The 18624-nt window shown below is 41.7% G+C and overlaps 1 protein-coding gene and 1 long non-coding RNA gene across 3 annotated transcripts in view; one reads left to right on the plus strand and one right to left on the minus strand.

Annotated features, from left to right (window-relative positions):
- thada (THADA armadillo repeat containing) overlaps positions 1-18624 on the plus strand; it is a 380305-nt gene that overhangs the window by 225812 nt on the left and 135869 nt on the right. For both annotated transcript variants that reach the window (XM_043695686.2, XM_087991280.1), the window contains one exon: positions 7948-8063. In XM_043695686.2, coding sequence (XP_043551621.2) covers positions 7948-8063 — 116 coding nt within the window. The remainder of the gene's footprint in view (positions 1-7947; positions 8064-18624) is intronic.
- Positions 1-18624, minus strand: part of LOC122552760 (uncharacterized) — a 91891-nt gene that overhangs the window by 551 nt on the left and 72716 nt on the right. The gene's annotated exons all lie outside the window — the stretch shown is intronic.

Raw genomic sequence — 18624 nt, forward strand, 5'->3', positions numbered from 1 at the left:
TCCTTTCTCATATGGGGGGAGGGGGGGGGAGGGAATTTGTAGTTTTGTCAAAAGCAAACTTCAAGAAGCTTCCCTAAGCTGTTGGCAGGGTTGGAGGATTTGAGTTACAGGAAGAGGTTGAAGAGGCTGGGGCTGTTTTCCCTGGAGCATGGGAGGCTGAGGGATGACCTTATAGAGGTATATAAAATGATGAGGGGCATGGATAGGATAAACAGACAAAGTCTTTTCCCTGGGGTGGGGGAGTCTAAAACTAGTGGACGTAGGTTTAGGGTGAGAGGGGAAAGACACAAAAGAGAACTAAGGAGCGACTTTTTCATACAGTGGGTGGTACATGTATGGAATGAGCTGCCAGAGGAAGTGGTGGAGGCTGGTACAATTGCGACATTTAAAAGGCATCTGGATGGGTATATGAATAGGAAGGATTTGGAGGGACATGGGCCAAGTGCTGGCTGATGGGACTCGATTGGGTTGGGATATCTGGTCGGCATGGACAAATTGAACCGAAAGGTCTGTTTCTGTGCTGTACACCTCTATGACTCTATAACTGTATAATGAAAAGTGATTATTCCTCCTTTACCCAGGATCATGGAGAGCCAGTTGTAGTTCAATTACCAACCAATCCATATGATTTTCTCCTGTGATCGGGTTACAGTTAGTATAAATCTTTATGATCATTTGAATTTTGGCATTTTTATATTTGTCCTGGTGAGTGCATAATGAAAAGCTTTGACACATGTCCTTTTCAGCAATATTTTTGTTTTTTCTCATAGCAATATGTAATTTGTGAATAAGAGTAAACAAAATTGAATAAAAGCTGAGACATAACACTGGCTACTTTCTATATACAAGTTAATGAGGTTTTGCTCTTTGGAGGGTTTCACATCTCAGCCTGAACCCATTCTTGCTCGATGTCTGCACAAATGCATTTTTTGACAGAAGTAACCAGGTAGGATCCTCATTCCTATCTGGCCTGAATAAATAACTATAATGGCTCTTAAGCTGCCCAGGCTGAAATTCATTAATTTAGCACAAAAGAGAGCTCCAATCTCATATTGACCAAAGTTTGTTTAAGCCAGGGTTTTGTTTTAATGTGATACATGTTTTAATGGTGGACTTTTAACCAAAATGATAAGGATATAGATTCTGCACAAAGAAACATCTGCAAATCTTTTCAGTTGTTTGCCATTTTGGGTCATGTTCAAAACCCACATACATAGTTACCTCATCTCCTACCTCTGAAATGCAGTACTGTTACAAAAACCACTGTACAAAATGGTCAAATATACTGTACATACATAAGTAACATTTGTACTCTATCAAGTTGGTAAGATGAGAAGCAAATTTAGAATTACTGAATTATGAACCATAATATCACTTTTTTTTAGAAATGGAAGATGTGATCTCAATGTTGGTTATGCTTTCATTCACTAACTAAAGGCCAAAATTGAATTGGAGGCATCATATTAAGACAGAAAAACAATTAAAGCAGATTAAATTTTTTGAAGAAGGAAGGAATCTCTATCTGTGTTTTGCAAAATGGTATGCTTTCAATTTTATACTACAATTTGAAATATACCACACAGTCAATTAGTCTACATTAATAAGAATGATGCATCTAATATTGTCTTTCCTTTATAGTGGACACCTTTCCTCTAAGTATTCTTATGACATAGTTTAACATTCTCTAATAAAAAAGAATTGCATTTGTATAGCAATTCTTAAGACCGCTGGTAAGTCAAAGCACTTTACAGTCAATGAAATTCTTATGAAGTGTAGCTGCTGTTGTAGAAAATACTTTGCAACGTTTTGCTTGGTTAAGAAATAGGAAAAGATTAGTGCACTTGTTTTCCTTTTGTCTATAATAACATTGTGGAGCAGTTTTAGTGAACTGATTGACCGTCTGCCAAGGATAGAAGCCTAAATAACAGTACTTTACATGTAAATTGAGCTAATTTTAACACAAAACAAAGCGTTTAGTTAGTCAGTTACACCATTTATTAGATAAGAATTGTGCATTTGCTGAAATGTGACAATACAAGGAAATTGTGAGAGTTGGCATCTGTAATCTGCTTGATTTTTTTTAAAAAAATGGTATTTAACATATTTGATTCATAACATGGGAGGTGGTGGCCTCGTGGTAATTTCATTGAACTAGTAATCCAGAGTACTTTGAGTTGCAAGTGACTCTTGGACACCCCTAGTAAGAGCTTGTTATATCAATATCCATTCAGCTTGTTAAGGCCTGACCAAGGAGGTTCTCAGTGATTTGCTGGCCTTGATGTTGATGTGAAGCCCTACCTTGCTGGAAACTGCAAGTTAGACTGAGGTCAGCCAAAATTAACCATTTTTTCCTGCCATGATGTGGAGATGCTGGTGTTGAACTGGGGTGGACAAAATCAGAAGGCACACAACACCAGTTTTAGTCCAACAGGTTGATTTAAAATCACAAGCTTTCGGAGCACTGCTCCTTCATCAGGTGGCATGGAGGGAGATGCACAAGCCCAGAATATATAGGTGGATATATATTCTGTGCACTTCCTTCCACTCTACATGACAAAGGAGCAGCGGTCCGAAAGCTTGTGATTATAAATAAACTTGTTGGACTATGATGCTGGAACATATTACTGCAGATGCTGGAATCTGTACTGAAAACAAAATATGCTGGCAATCACAGCGGATCAGACAACACCCATGGAAAGACAGCAAGCTAATGTTTCAGGTCTAGATGTCTCTATAAGAATTGAAGTAAAGTGTGGAGGGTACAGCATTTATGCTTTGGTTTGGGGCAGGGAGGAGCTGGGGATGGTGGCGTTGGGTGCCAGTGAAGAAAAGATATATTGAAAGTTCAGAATGAGTGGTCTGATTGTGAGAATGTCAGAACAATGGCGTGTCTCCTGCCACACTTGAAAGGACAGTAACTGGGATGAGGGAAGGGGTGGACATGATAACAAGCTGAAAGAAATGTTCACAATTTAAAGGTGTTGAACTCCATATTAAGCCCAGAAGGCTGTAAAGTACCGAGTCTGAAGATAAGAGGTTGTTCCTCCAGTTTGTGCTGGGATTCACTGGAACTCTGCAGCATGCCGAAGACAGACATGTGGGCATGTGAACAGAATGCTGTGTTAAAATAACCAGCAACGAGAAGGTCAGGGTCCTGCTTGCGCACCGATGGAAGTGTTCAGCAAAGCAGTCACCCAGTCTGTGTTTGGTTTCTCCAGTGTAGAGTAGGCCATATTGGGTGCAGCGAATACAATCCACACGATTGGAGGAGATCCAGGTGAAATACTGCTTCATCTGGAAAGTCTGTTTAGGCCCTTGGATGGTGAGCAGGGAAGAGGTGAAAGGGCAGGTATTGCATTTCTGTGGTTAAATGGGAAGGTGCCATGGAGAGGGGAGTTGGTGTTGGTTGTGGAATGGACTAGGATGTCCTTGGAGTGATCACTAGGAGTGATCCCTGCGAAATGCAGACTGGGGGGAGTAAGGGCTAGATGTGTTTGGTTCTGACCTTCTGTTGGAGTTGTCTGAAATGGCAGAGAATGATCCTTTGAATGTGGAGGCTGGTGGGATGAAAAATGAAGACGAGGGGGACCCAATCACCCTGTTGAGAGTGATGGGAAGAACAAGAGCAGAAGCACAGATGGTAGCTTGGTTGTGGTTGAGGGCCCTATCAAAGTGGGTGGGAATGTTGTTATGCCCCCATCCCACTTACTGTCCTTTCATATCTGGCAGAAGACAAACCACAGTTCTGCCATTCTCACATTCCAATAATTTAATCCGAATTATAAACATCTTTTCTTCACCGGCACCCTACACCCACTATTCCCAGCAGCACGCAACCTCCCCTCCACCCAAAAAAAGAAACATTACAGCATTAATGCTGTCCCCTCCATACTTTTGTTCAGCTCTCATGAGAAGTCATCTCCGTGGATGCTGTCTGACCCGTGATATCCAGCATTTTTTGTTTTGTATTGGACTATAACCTGGTGATGTGTGACTTCTGACTTTTTCTACCAATTGAGAAGGCAAGTAATCAGGTAGGTAAAAACAATGACTGCAGATGCTGGAAACCAGATTCTGGATTAGTGGTCTGGAAGAGCACAGCAGTTCAGGCAGCATCCCAGGGGCAGTAAATCGACGTTTCGGGCAAAAGCCCTTCATCAGGAATACAGGCAAGTAATCAGACTGGTGGCGAGTTAAGGGCCCTAATTGACAAGTCCCTGATGGACCTTCTCACTTAGCACTTAATTATTCAGGGTGAATTTCTCTTTGGGCCCAACTGACCAAATTATTTACAGTTCCAGCCAACTCTAGGCAGGAGAAAATTGCATTCCATGACACTATGATCATTTGTCATAAAAGCTCATCTGGTTTACTAATGCCATATAGGGAAGGAAATATGTTCTTCTTACACCTTCTAATCTATATGTTTAATGATTTAAATGTTAGTCAAGCCACAGCAAATATCTCCTAATTCCAATTAGGAGGCAGACAGGACCATGGCTTAACATCCCATCTAAATGTTTGAAACAGATAAAATGCAGCACTTCCTTAGTAATGCATTGGGTACCAAGCCTAAATTACATATTCAGAGCACATAATATTCTGATTCAGAAGTGACAATACGAGCCCTAAGCCAAAGCTGATGTGTGGGACCCATGCACCATTTCAGTTACAGTCATAGAGTTATAGAGATGTACAGCATGGAAACAGACCCTGCGGTCTAACCAATCCATGCCAACCAGATATCCCAACTCAATCTAGTCCCACCTGCCCTCCAAACCCTTCCTATTTATATACCCATCAAATGCCTTTTAAACGTTGCAATTGTACCAGCCTCCACCACTTCCTCTGGCAGCTCATTCCATACATGCACCACTCTCTGCGTGAAAAAGTTGCCCCTTAGGTCTCTTTTATATTTTTCCCCTCTCACGCTAAACCTATGCCCTCTAGTTCTGGACTCCCTGACCCCAGAGAAAAGACTTTGCCTATTTACCCTATCTGTGCCTCTCATAATTTTGTAAATCTCTATAAGGTCACCCCTCAGCCTCTGATGCTCCAGGGAAAACAGCCCCAGCCTGTTCAGCCTCTCCCAGTGCTCAGATTCTCCAACCCTGGCAACATCCTTGTAAATCTTTTCTGAACCCTTTCAAGTTTCACATCATCTTTCCAATAGGAAGGAGACCAGAATTGCATGCAATATTCCAACAGTGGCCGAACCAATGTCCTGTACAGCTGCAACATGACCTCCCAACTCCTGTACTCAATACTCTGACCAATAAAGGAAAGCATACCAAACGCCTTCTTCACTATCCTATCTACCTGCGACTCCACTTTCCAGGAGCTATGAACCTGCACTCCAAGGTCTCTTTGCTCAGCAACATTCCCTGGGACCTTACCAGTAAGTGTATAAGCCCTACTAAGATTTGCTTTCCCAAAATGCAGCACCTCGCCTTTATCTGAATTAAACTCCATCTGCCACTTCTCGGCCCATTGGCCCAGCTGGTCCAGATCCTGTTGTAATCTGTGTTCCTGGATCTTCTAATTCTAAATGTTTGAGCCAGCTTTTTGTGATTCTGGATTGGGTTTTGAAACTGCTCTGGAAATATTTTGATGGGCTGGCAAACAAATGGGATTGAGTTTTTTGGGATTTTCGTTGCATTCCTGTAACCTTGATGGGTTAAACTATAACAGGTTACTGCATTTGGAAGATGTTTCAATAAAACGGACTAGATTTTATGATCAGCAATAAAACAACTGTGTTTGTGGTTGACATCAAAGAAAGCTGCCAACAGACGAAGCAATCTTTTGTGGCATGTCTTTCCCTTTCCTGTTGTAGTTTTAAATCTGGTGCCAAATCAAGGGGACTTCCAGGCATCTAGCATAATGTTTTGATACCTTGACTATGTGTCAAGGATAGAGGCCAGTCAGTTCACCAACATGGCATTACAGGGTCCTATTGGAGTCATAGGCAAGCTGGATCAGCAGCCAATCAAACTGCAAAACAAAATTTAAAATACTGAAAGCCTTCATTTTTTTATTTTTAAGTCTAAAAATTTAATATTATTAAATGGTTCAAATAATTATAAGTGAAAACAACATTTTAAAACTATGCAGATTTTTAATATTGGTATTGAGGTTCTACAAATGTAAAATTAACTTTCACGGTGACTGAGAGGCTTTTAGTATAAATTATGAAGTTAGTACACTGTTTAAAAACATAGATACCCCTCAGTCAATGAATGAAACTTTTTACAAGGGTTTCACACCAAGACCAGCAACATAAAAGGAAATGTTTTCCCAATTCACTGCTTTTGGCTGATGGTATTAAAGCACAGCCTTCGGAGGAAGATTGAATCGCTGACAGCAACTTCTAGTATTCTGTTATTCTGCTTCTGAGCAAATTCCAAAAGTGGCTGTCAACTTCAGTGAAGCATTAATGGAAAACACCACCAGTTTCTCTGCCATTACCACTGCAATGTCTGGGCTATTATGGCTACCAGATATAACTAATGTTATCAGCTTTACATTTGACCTCAGATGACTTGCAGTAGATAAATGCCAAATATTTCACTTGTATAAAACTGTTATATTTACGATCTTTGTCAAATCAGTTATTTAATTGTCCACCACCATTCAGGACAGCAAATGATTGATCTGAGTCGATCATTGTGGAATTGCCTAGGATTGTATGCTTTCTGATGCTGCCGTTTAATGTACACACTGTTCCAATCGTGTTGTACCTTCACAAGATTGGCATCTTTATTTTGGGTATACAAGTGGTGATGTTTCCATTTACCTTCTGTTTTTGTCTTTCAAAATGAGAGTGGTCATGGGTTTGAAAGGTTCTGTCTAAGGATTCTTTTAAAATTTCTGCAGTGCATCTTGTAGATGGCACGCACTGTTGCTACTGACATTGGTAGTGGAGGGAATGAATGTGTGGAAATGAAGCCAGTTAAGTGAGCTAATTTGCCCACGATGATGTAAAGTTTCTTAAGTGCTATTAGAGCTGCACTCATTCAGGCAAGTGAGAAATATTCCATTACCCTCTTGATTTAGGCCTTGTAGATAATAAGACAAGCACTGGAGACTCAGGAGGTGAGATGATTGTTGAAGGAGTTTTAGCTTCTAACCCGCTGTTGTAGCTATAATACTTATATGACTTCTCCAGTTCAGCTTCTGGTCAGTGTGCTAATGTCCAGGCTGTTTACTTTAAACAGGGTTTTCCCTCGTGTTGGTTATTGCAGCACCTGTTGCAAGCCAAGTGTGACAGATTGTCCTTCAAACCTCTGTTAACTTGGGCAGACATAGTGTTAGCAAGTCATGCTTGATGGGCATTGACATCATTCTGACGAGTACATTCTGCACCCTTGCTAGTATCAGTGTTATTTTCAAATGATATTCAATGTTTCCTTCAAGTAATATTGAAGATGTAATCAGTAGGAGATATCCAACTGGCAGAATCTTTGCAGAGTTGACTGGATGAATTTTGCTTTTGTTGTATCAGATGCCAAAGTTGAAGCCAGCTGTTATATCCAATTTTATTCATATTAGACTCTTGCTTGCATTTGGATACAATTGAGGGACTTCTAGACCATATCAGTTAAAAGTCGCCTATTTATAACTCTAGGTTCATAACAAGTTGGCCACTCCAGGTAAGATTGGCAGATTTCTCTCCCTGAAGGAGGTTCACAGGGATATTGCTTTCAAAGTTAATACGTTTAAATTAAAGACCATCATAGTACATTAACCCTCTGTGGATTTCATTACAAATTGTAATCACCTTTAGCTTGTAAACCACACGCACTTTTGTGTGTCTTTCAAGTTAATTTTGAGAAAATGCTGAAGAGTTGTCACATACCTGTCAGCTGCCAAGGTTAGAATTTTATTAAATTAAGCATATACTGTCAGTGGAGCCAATAACTTGTTGTTTTGCTTTCATTTATTCAGGCACTTCATTTACTGCGATCTTTTTTTGACACAAAACAAAGGATGAATTCAAGCCTTCCCAAAGAGTTGCATGACATCATAGGTTGCACCAGGGCCAAAATATGGTTGGCAACTCAGTAAGTTTGAATTTTATTCCAAGTCAGTACTAAATTAGGAGTAATTTATTCAGTTTTTTTAAAGTCAATATATTTAAATTTTCCTGTTAAAATTTAAAGATGGTTGTGTTTTTTTTGTGAATTCTCACATCTGTCCAAGTGTTGGCAGATTTAATGGTACAATTTATTTTTTCCTTTCATGGCTTTTATCCAATTGCCATGGTTTACACCCAGAATGGAAAGCCATTTCTTTAGATCTTTAGTTTTGTGAAGTTCTTGGCAAAACTGCCCGCAAATTATTTCACTATTAAGGTAAAATAACAAGTGTTCAATCTCTGCCAATAAACATTGGAAGTAATTTTTACAATCTTGATTCTTCATTTTCTACTTCTATACTAACAACAACTTGCATTTATATAGCAAAATGAATGTAGTAAAACCTCCCATGACAGTTTGCAGGAACAATTATCAAACAAACTTTGCTGAGCTACTTGAGGTGTTGAGATAAGTAAGCAACAGCTTGTTCAACAGCTAGGCTTTAAGTAGCAACTTAAAGGAGGAGAATGAACTATGGAAACAGATTCAGGGAGAAAATTCCAGGGCTTAGATTCTAAGCAGTTGCTGATAGCCTGGCTGCCATTGATGGAGTTAAAGAAAATTAGGAGTGTGCAAGAGGCCAGAATTGAAAGTCACAGATATCTCAGAGGGTTGTATACCTTAAGGAAGTTAAATAAATAGGGATAGGCAATGCAAAAGAGGGATTTTGAAAACAAGGAAGAGAATTTCAAAATTGAGATGGGAGCTACTTGAAGACCACAAGACATGGGCGAAATGGCATATTTCGACTCCTGTCGAGTCTGTTCTGTCATTCAGTGCGATCATGGCTGACATGATGATCCTCAACTCTACTTTCTTTCCTATTCCCCATAACCCTTGATTCCTGTACTGATTTTAAAAAAAGTCTGACTCAGCCTTGGATATCCTTTATAACCCAGCTCCAACAGCTCTGCAGTAAAAGATTCCCCAGATATCTGAGAGAATAAACACTGCCTCATCTGTTTTAAATGGGTGATTCTTAATTCTGAGATTATATCCTCTGGACTCTCTCAAGGGGAAATAACATCTACCCTATCAAGCTCCCTAAGAATTTTTTGTTTTTCTTCTAACCTCCAATTAGTACCGGCCGAACCGACTCAGTTTCTTTTCGGAAGCATATTCACTGTAGGTTAGTGAGCACAGATAGTGTGTAAAAGAGGCTTGGCGCAAGGTATGGTAATAGAGATTTGGACAACGTTAAATGTACAGAAGATGCAATTGGGAGGCCAGGCATAAGAATGTTGCAATAGTGTCGAGAGAATGAAAGGCACAGATGAGGGTTTGAACAACCAATTAGTTACGGCAAGCAACACAAGTAGTCAATAATGTTTAAATATAAAAATTGTTTAATATTTTAAAACCAAGTACAGTTTTTTAATCCATCCACACTTTTAAAAAAAAAACTAAAAACAATTTTCTTGAGAAAAATCTGTTTAAAAATAAGTACCTTAAAAGAAAAGTTTTTCTGAGTGAGATAATTGGAATATAATTATGCAAAAAGTTCACATTTGGCTCAGCTAAACTTAAATTATTGCTGCATGTTATTGTTTGATTTTGACCCTAATAACAAGCAACTTAATTTTCCAAAGGGGTGATTTGCTGATTTTTCACAGCATACATCTTTTCACCACATTTAAATTGGATTTTACTACATTTTACTGTTTACATTATGTATCTTTTTATAGTCCCTTCTCTTACGCAGGTGTGTACTTTTTTTCTAGCTAGTCAATGCCAATGCTTTCATTTACATTGTTAACCTAATTTTTGGCTTATGCCAAGATACTGTGATCTCCATGTTTTTGTTGATGGGACAAGTGAAGTGAGCATAAGTCAAGTGCAAAAAGGAATTTGTTAAAAGGATTCAGTCCTTTTAAAATTCTGAAAATTACAAATACAGAATTCCTATAATAGTGGTTTCAGGATTTGATGCAAGTCTGAATCTAGGAAGATTCTGATAATACGTGTAACAACAATAAAATACTATCAATTGTGGAAGAGTCTCAGTCACATGATTACCCAGTCATCGAACAGTTACACACGAATGACTGTAGAAAACCAGTGCAACGAGCGAACATCTCAAATGCATCCTGAATACAACACAAGGGCAAAAGACTGCATTCCAGCATAGTACACTATAACCTGTCACTGCAAGTACATGGAGTCATAGAGATGTACAGCACGGAAACAGACCCTTCGGTCCAACCCGTCCATACCGACCAGATATCTCAACCCAATCTAGTCCCACCTGCCAGCACCCGGCCCATATCCCTCCAAACCTTTCCTATTCATATACCCATCCAAATACCTCTTAAATGTTGCAATTGTATCTGCCTCCACCACTTCCTCTGGGAGCTCATTCCATACCCGTACCACCTTTTGTGAAAAAGTTGCTCCTTAGGTCTCTTTTATATCTTTCCCCTCTCACCCTAAACCTATGTTCTCTCGTTCTGGACTCCCCGACCCCAGGGAAAAGACTTTGCCTATTTACTCTATCCATGCCCCTCATAATTTTATAAACCTCTATAAGATCACCCCTCAGCCCCTGATGCTCCAGGGAAAACAGCCCCAGCCTGTTCAGCCTCTCCCAAATCCTCCAACCCTGGCAACATCCTTGTAAACCTTTTCTGAACCCTTTCAAGTTTCACAACATCTTTCCAATAGGAAGGAGACCAGAATTGCACGCAATATTCCAACAGTGGCCTAACCAATGTCCTGTACAGCCGCAACATGACGTCCCAACTCCTATACTCAATACTCTGATCAATAAAAGAAAGCATAGCAAACGCCGCCTTCATTATCCTGTCTACCTGCGACTTTTCTTTCAAGGAGCTATGAACCTGCACTCCAAGGCCACAAAATGCAGCACCTTGCATTTATCTGAATTAAACTCCATCTGCCACTTCTCAGCCCATTGGCCCATCTGGTCAAGATCCTGTTGTAATGTGAGGTAACCTCTTCTCTACACCTCTAATTTTGGTGTCATCTGCAAATTTACTAACTGTACCGCTTATGCTCGCATCCAAATCATTTATGTAAATGACAAAAAGTAGAGGACCCAGCACCGATCCTTGTGGCACTCCACTGGTCACAAGCCTCCAGTCTGAAAAACAACCCTTCACCGCCATTCTCTGTCTTCTACCTTTGAGCCAGTTCTGTATCCAAATGGCTAGTTCTTCCTGTATTCCATGAGATCTAACCTTGCTGATCAGTCTCCCATGGGGAACCTTGTTGAATGCCTTACTGAAGTCCATATAGATCACATCTACCGCTCTGCTCTCATCAGTCCTCTTTGTTACTTCTTCAAAAAACTCAATCAAGTTTGAGAGACATGATTTCCCACACACAAAGCCATGTTGACTATCCATAATCAGTCTTTGCCTTTCCAAATACATGTCCATCCTGTCCCTCAGGATTTCCTCCAACAACTTGCCCACCATTGAGGTCAGGCTCACTGATCTATAGTTCCCTGGCTTGTCCTTACCACCCTTCTTAAACAATGGCACCATGTTAGCCAACCTCCAGTCTTCCGGCACCTCACCTGTGACTATCGATGATACAAATATCTCAGCAAGAGGCCCAGCAATCACTTCTCTAGCTTCCCACAGAGTTCTTGGGTACACCTGATCAGGTCCTGGGGGTTTATCCACTTTTACCCATTCCAAGACATCCAGCACTTTCTCCTCTGTAACCTGGACATTTTGCAAGATGTCACCATCTATTTCCCTACAGTCTATATCTTCCATGTCCTTTTCCACAGCAAATACTGATGCAAAATACTCATTTAGTATCTCCCCCATTTTCTGCGGCTCCACACAAAGGCCGTCTTGCTGATCTTTGAGGGGCCCTATTCTCTCCCTAGGTACCGTTATGTCATTAATGTATTTGTAAAAACCCTTTGGAATCTCCTTAATTCTATTTGCAAAGCTGTTTCATGTCCCTTTTTTGCCCTCCTGATTTCCCTCATAAGTATACTCCTACTTCCTTTATACTCTTCTAAGGATTCACTCGATCTATCATGCCCATACCTTACATATGCTTCCTTCTTTTTCTTAACCAAACCCTCAATTTCTTTAGTCATCCAACATTCCCTATATCTACCAGCCTTTCCTTTCACCCTAACAGGAATATACTTTGTCTGGATTCTCATTATCTCATTTCAGAAGGCTTCCCATTTTCCAGCCGTCTCTTTACCTGTGAACATCTGCCCCCCAATCAGCTTTCGAAAGTTCTTGTCTAATACCATCAAAATTGGTCTTTTTCCAGTTTAGAACTTCAGCTTTTAGATCTGGTCTATCCTTTTCCATCACTATTTTAATTATGGTCGCTGGTCCCAAAGTGCTCCCCTACTGACACCTCAGTCACCTGCCCTGCCTTATTTCCCAAGAGTAGGTCAAGTTTTGCACCTTCTCTAGTAGGTGCATCCACATACTGAATCAGAAAAGTTTCTTGTACATACTTAACAAATTCCTCTCCATCTAAACCCTTAACACTATAGCAGTCTCAGCCCATGTTTGGCAAGTTAAAATCCCCTTCCATAACCACCCTATTATTCTTACAGATAGCTGAAATCTCCTTACAAGTTTGTTTCTCAATTTCTCTCTGACTGTTAGGGGGTGTCTAATACAATCCCAATAAGGTGATCATCCCTTTCTTATTTCTCAGTACCACCTAAAATAACTTCCCTGGATGTATTTCCGCGAATATCCTCCCTCAATACAGCTGTACTGTTATCCCTTATCAAAAATGCCACTCCCCCTCCTCTCTCGCCTCCCTTTCTATCCTTCTTGTAGCATTTGTATCCTGGAATATTAAGCTGCCAGTCCTGTCCATTCCTGAGCCATGTTTCTGTAATTGCTATGATATCCCAGTCCCATGTTCCTAACCGTGCTCTGAGTTCATCTGCTTTCCCGGTTAGGCCTCGTGTATTGAAGTAAATGCAGTTTAATTTATTAGTCCTCCCTTGTCCCTGCTTGCCCTGACTGTTTGACTCGCTTCTATTCTCAACTGTACCAGTCTCAGATTGATCTCTTTCCCCACTATCTCCCTGGGTCCCAAACCCCCCCCCCCCCCCCCCCCCCCACACCACCTTACTAGTTTAAATCCTCCCGAGCAGCTCTTAACAAATTTCCCTGCCAGTATATTGTTCCCTTTCCAATTTAGGTGCAATCCATTCTTCTTGTACGGGTCACTTCTACCCTAAAAGAGATTCCAATGATCCAAAAATGTGAATCCTTCTCCCATACACCAGTTCCTCAGCCATGCATTCATCTGCTCTATCTTCCTATTCCCGCCCTCACTAGCTCGTAGCACCGGGAGTAATCCAGACATTACTACTCTCGAGGACCTCCTTTTTAAATTTCTGCCTAGCTCTCTCTAATCTCCCTTCAGAATCTCAACCTTTTCCCTTCCTGTGTCGTTGGTTCCAATGTGGACAATAACCTCTTGCTGGCCCCTCTCCCCCATGAGATCTGCACCCTCTCTGAGACATCCTTGATCCTGGCACCAGGGAAGCAACACACCATTCTGATTTTAAACTGCTGGCCACAGAAATGTCTGTCTGTACCTCCTGACTACAGAATCCCGTAACACAATTGATCTCTCGGAAGCTGACTTACCCCTCGTTGCATTCAAGCCAGTCTCAATTCCAGAAACGTGGCTGTTCGTGCGATGTTCCCCTGAGAATCCATCACCCCCTACATTTTCCAAAACAGCATACCTGTTTGAAATGGGTATATCCACAAAAGACTCCTGCACTGGTGCCTACCTCTCTTACCTTTCCTGGAGTTAACCCATCTATGTGACTGTATCGGAGACTTTCCCCTCTTCCTATAACTGCCATCCATCACATACTGTTGCTGTTGGAAACTCCTCATTGCTTCTAACTGTCTCTCCAACCGATCCATTTGATCTGATAAGATTTGCATCCAACAGTATTTATGGCAGATATAATCCGCAGTAACCCTTAAACTCTCTTTAAACTCCCACATCTGACAAGAAGTACATGTCACTGTACTAAAGGCCAGTTTTGCTCTTTCATAATCTACAGACCCAGAAAATAACTCTATTCCTCTACAAAACACTGCCCCAGATTAAATTAATAGTTATGGCTTATATTTTAAGTTTAATCAAGAGACATATTTCCAAAAACATATAATCAAGATAGAACCCACTCTGATCACTACTGCCGCCTTTCTGTTGGACACACTTAAAACAACAACCAAAATGGACCCGTTGGTTCTGGCAGCAGACACAGAGGAGTTCATCAGACGAATGAGACTCCGGGAATTCTTTCAAGGTGCCGGCAGTGATCCCACTGAGCCCATTGGTGAACTAGAACAGTCATCACAGGGATCTGTAGAGGAGCGACCAAAGAAGGTGTCAACATGGACCCCACCGGAGGGCCGCTGCCCTGGGCTTGACATGTATGCTCAAACTGTCAGGAAATATATAAATGCCAGATTCATCAGCCGTACCCATAAGGTAGAGCAAAACATCACCCGTTCCCAATGCAATGCCATCCAGGCTCTCAAAATCAATCACAACATTGTCATCAAACCAGCAGATAAAGGAGGAGCCGTTGTCATTCAGAATAGAACAGATTACTGCAAGGAAGTGTACCGACAACTGAACAACCAGGAACACTACAGGCAACTACCAGCTGATCCGACCAAAGAACATATCCGAGAATTAAACACACTGATCAGAACTTTGGATCCAGTCCTTCAGAGCTCCCTATGCGCCCTCACCCCACGTACTTCTCGTGTAGGCGACTTCTACTGCCTTCCAAAGGTACACAAAGCCAACACACCGGGACGTCCCATCGTGTCGGGAAATGGGACCCTATGTGAGAATCTCTCTGGCTATGTGGAAGGCATCTTGAAACCTATTGTACAGGGGATCCCCAGCTTCTGTCGCGACACTACGGATTTTTTACAGAAACTCAGCACCCATGGACCAGTCGAACCAGGAACTTTCCTCGTCACAATGGATGTTTCCGCACTCTACACCAGCATCCCCCACAATGATGGCATCGCGGCAACAGCCTCAGTACTCAACACCAACAACTGCCAGTCTCCAAACACCATCCTACAACTCATCCGCTTTATCCTCGATCATAACGTCTTCACCTTTGACAACCAATTCTTCATCCAGACACACGGAACAGCCATGGGGACCAAATTTGCACCCCAATATGCCAACATTTTTCTGCACAGGTTCGAACAAGATTTCTTCTCTATGCAGGATCTCCAACCGACATTGTACACCAGGTACATTGATGACATTTTCTTCCTCTGGACCCATGGCGAGGAGTCACTGATAAAACTACACAGTGACATCAACAATTTTCATCCCACCATCAAACTCACCGTGGACTACTCTCGACTGTCTGTCTCATTCTTGGACGTGCGTCTCCATCAAGGACGGACACCTCAGCACCACACTCTACTGCAAACCCACAGACAACCTCACAATGCTACACTTCTCCAGCTTCCACCCAAAACATATTAAAACAGCCATTCCCTATGGACAAGCCCTACGCATACACCGGATCTGCTCAGATGAGGAGGACACCTGGAAGTACTCAAGGATGCCCTCACAAGAACGGGGTACAATGTTCAACTCATCGACCGCCAGTTCTGACATGCCACAGCAAGGAACCGTAATGACCTCCTCAGGAGACAGACACGGGCTGCAATTGACAGGGTACCCTTCGTTGTTCAGTACTTCCCAGGGGCTGAAAGATTATGCCATGTTCTTCGTGACCTGCAACACATTATCAATGAAGATGAGCACCTCACCAAGACCTTCCCCATACCTCCACTACTTGCCTTTAAACAACCGCCAAACCTCAAACAGATCATTGTTCGTAGCAAACTGCCCGGCTCTCAGGACAACTCCATACAACCTTGTCACGGTGGACGCTGCAAAACGTGTCAGATTGTGGACATAGATACCACTATTACGCGTGGGAACACCTCCCACCGTGTACATGGCAGGTACTCATGTGACTCAGCCAACATTGTCTATCTTATACGTTGCAGGCAGGGATGCCCAGAGGCATGGTACATTGGGGAAACTGAGCAAAGGCTACGACAACGGATGAATGGGCACCACATAACAATCAACAGACAGAAGGGTTCCCTCCCAGTTGGGGAACACTTCAGTGGTCCAGGACATTCAGCCTCGGACCTTCGGGTGACCATCCTCCAAGGTGGACTTCGGGACAGGCAGCAGAGGAAAGTGGCTGAGCAGAGGCTGATAGCTAAGTTAGGTACCCATAGGGAGGGCCCCAACCGGGACCTTGGGTTCATGTCACATTACAGGTGATCACCATTGCACTACACACACACACACACACACACACACACACACACACACACACACACACACACACACACACACACACACACACACACACAGAGATATTCCTACACACACACACACTCTCACATGCACACGGACACAGATACACACAGACGCGCACACAGACACCCACACACACCCTTATACACACACAGACTCCCACACATGCACCCCCTCACAGACTTAAGACACTCTGCACTCACTACACACACACACACACACACTTTCTCACACTCACAATCCCCACCCCAGACAGACACACACACACAGACAGACAAAGACCCACATGCACACATATATATTGTTTGTGGTGAATTTTTTTGGTACTTTCAGAGTTACATTGCACTTTGCTCAAAAACCACATAGATTCATGTCGAACTCTGAGCTCAAAAACTGCATGAATTTATGTAAAACTCTGTTATTTCACTTTTTAGATTGGAATCAATCTAAACATCAGGTCATAGACAGAGAACACAGGGGGCTAACACCTTCAACACATTGTCTATCTATCACCATTGTTGACAGCTAACCCGAGAATGCAACTTTTAAAAAAAAAGGGTTTTGTGATTGCCACATGAAAGAAGTGAAACTATCACTGTATTCCAACAGATGAAAGGCTTAACAGACAATCAATCCTTCAATGTATAATTTCAGTTACATGACACTGCAAATTTTTGCTATAAATTCTGTGTTACGATCGAGCCCTCCACAATCACCTGATGAAGGAGCGTGGCTCTGAAAGCTAGTGTGCTTCCAATTAAACCTGTTGGACTATAACCTGGTGTTGTGTGATTGTTAACTTTGTACTTAAAACAACAATTAACTTATCTGACTCTGTGCTGTGAACTTCGCCTAAACAGGCTCCTCAAAGAATAGTTGTGAATTTTACTGTTTGTTAATTTTCCCAGACACACTCCAATGTCCAGTGATACATGAATTCAAAACAGCAAAGGCAGTAACCGTGCAGGTCCTCTCTCTCCTGCATTGTCCTCACCATATGCTTCCTTTGTCTGCTCCTTCTCCCTTTTAAAACTGCTGTTGTTTTGACTTTTTTTTTCCAAAATTCCAAAACAGTGCAACAGCATATGAAACAGTAATTGCTGCTCCTGGAATTCGAGGAAATCACCTCCAGCACCTAAAATACCTCAAAAAAGAGCAGCTGTTACAGCCAGAAAATTTTCCCGTCCTCCATCTTTGATTACCCAGATTACATCTGACACAACAATTTATATTGCACGGGCAACACAGTTGAACCTGGATATGAATTTAGAAACTACTAATGAGTGATAAAGACATGAGATTCATAGTGGGATGAAATGGAGTATGCCTGCTCAGAAAATTTTTCAAATTGGCAAATAAGTGCCTTCCAACTCAGCAAGCAAACTCACATCCAGAATCTCAACCTGAGCAACAAATCTTTTCAAAACTCACTAAGTGCTGGTGTTACTGGAACAGCTTAATTGCAATTGCAGCTAGCTCTGCCTTTGCTGTATTTGGACCATTCAGCCATTTCTTGCTGTCATGTGGAATTAATCATTTTGGGTAATTGTGGCAACTATTGAAGGAATCTGAGAAGCATCATGCACTTTGCAGAAACTTTGCAGTTCTGAGGAGAGGTGTCTCAACCTAAAACGTTAATTCTGATTTCTCTCCACAGATGCTGCGAGACCTGCTGAGCTTTTCCAGCAATTTGTGTTTTTGTTTCTGATTTCCAGCATCTGCAGTTCTTTCAGTTTTCATTTTTGTGTTCAATCTGACTTATGCACATTTATTGTTACTCTCGTGGTTTCTAAGGATGTTGACTGACTGACTGCTATATTATGAGTTGTGTTGGCTTTCCTCTCCATCAACTAATGAAAGGAACCTTCACCGTCAGCTGATTTTTTTTTTTAGTTATTCATTCACAGGATGAGGGTGTCGCTGCTAGGCCAGCATTTATGCCCATTCTTAATTGTTAAGAGTCAATCACATTGCTCTAGTCACATGTAGTCCAGCCCAGGTAAGAATGGCAGTTTCCTTCCATTGCACAGAGTTCCCTCGAACATTACCTATTTCTAAATTAACAGTCCAGCTATAATACCACTAGGCTGTTGCTTCTGCATTAGAACAAACCAATAAAAGC

This window comes from Chiloscyllium plagiosum, unplaced genomic scaffold (assembly GCF_037043375.1).
Source record: "Chiloscyllium plagiosum isolate Xiang-an unplaced genomic scaffold, Cpla_swu_hap1 HiC_scaffold_10, whole genome shotgun sequence".
NCBI lineage: Eukaryota > Metazoa > Chordata > Chondrichthyes > Orectolobiformes > Hemiscylliidae > Chiloscyllium > Chiloscyllium plagiosum.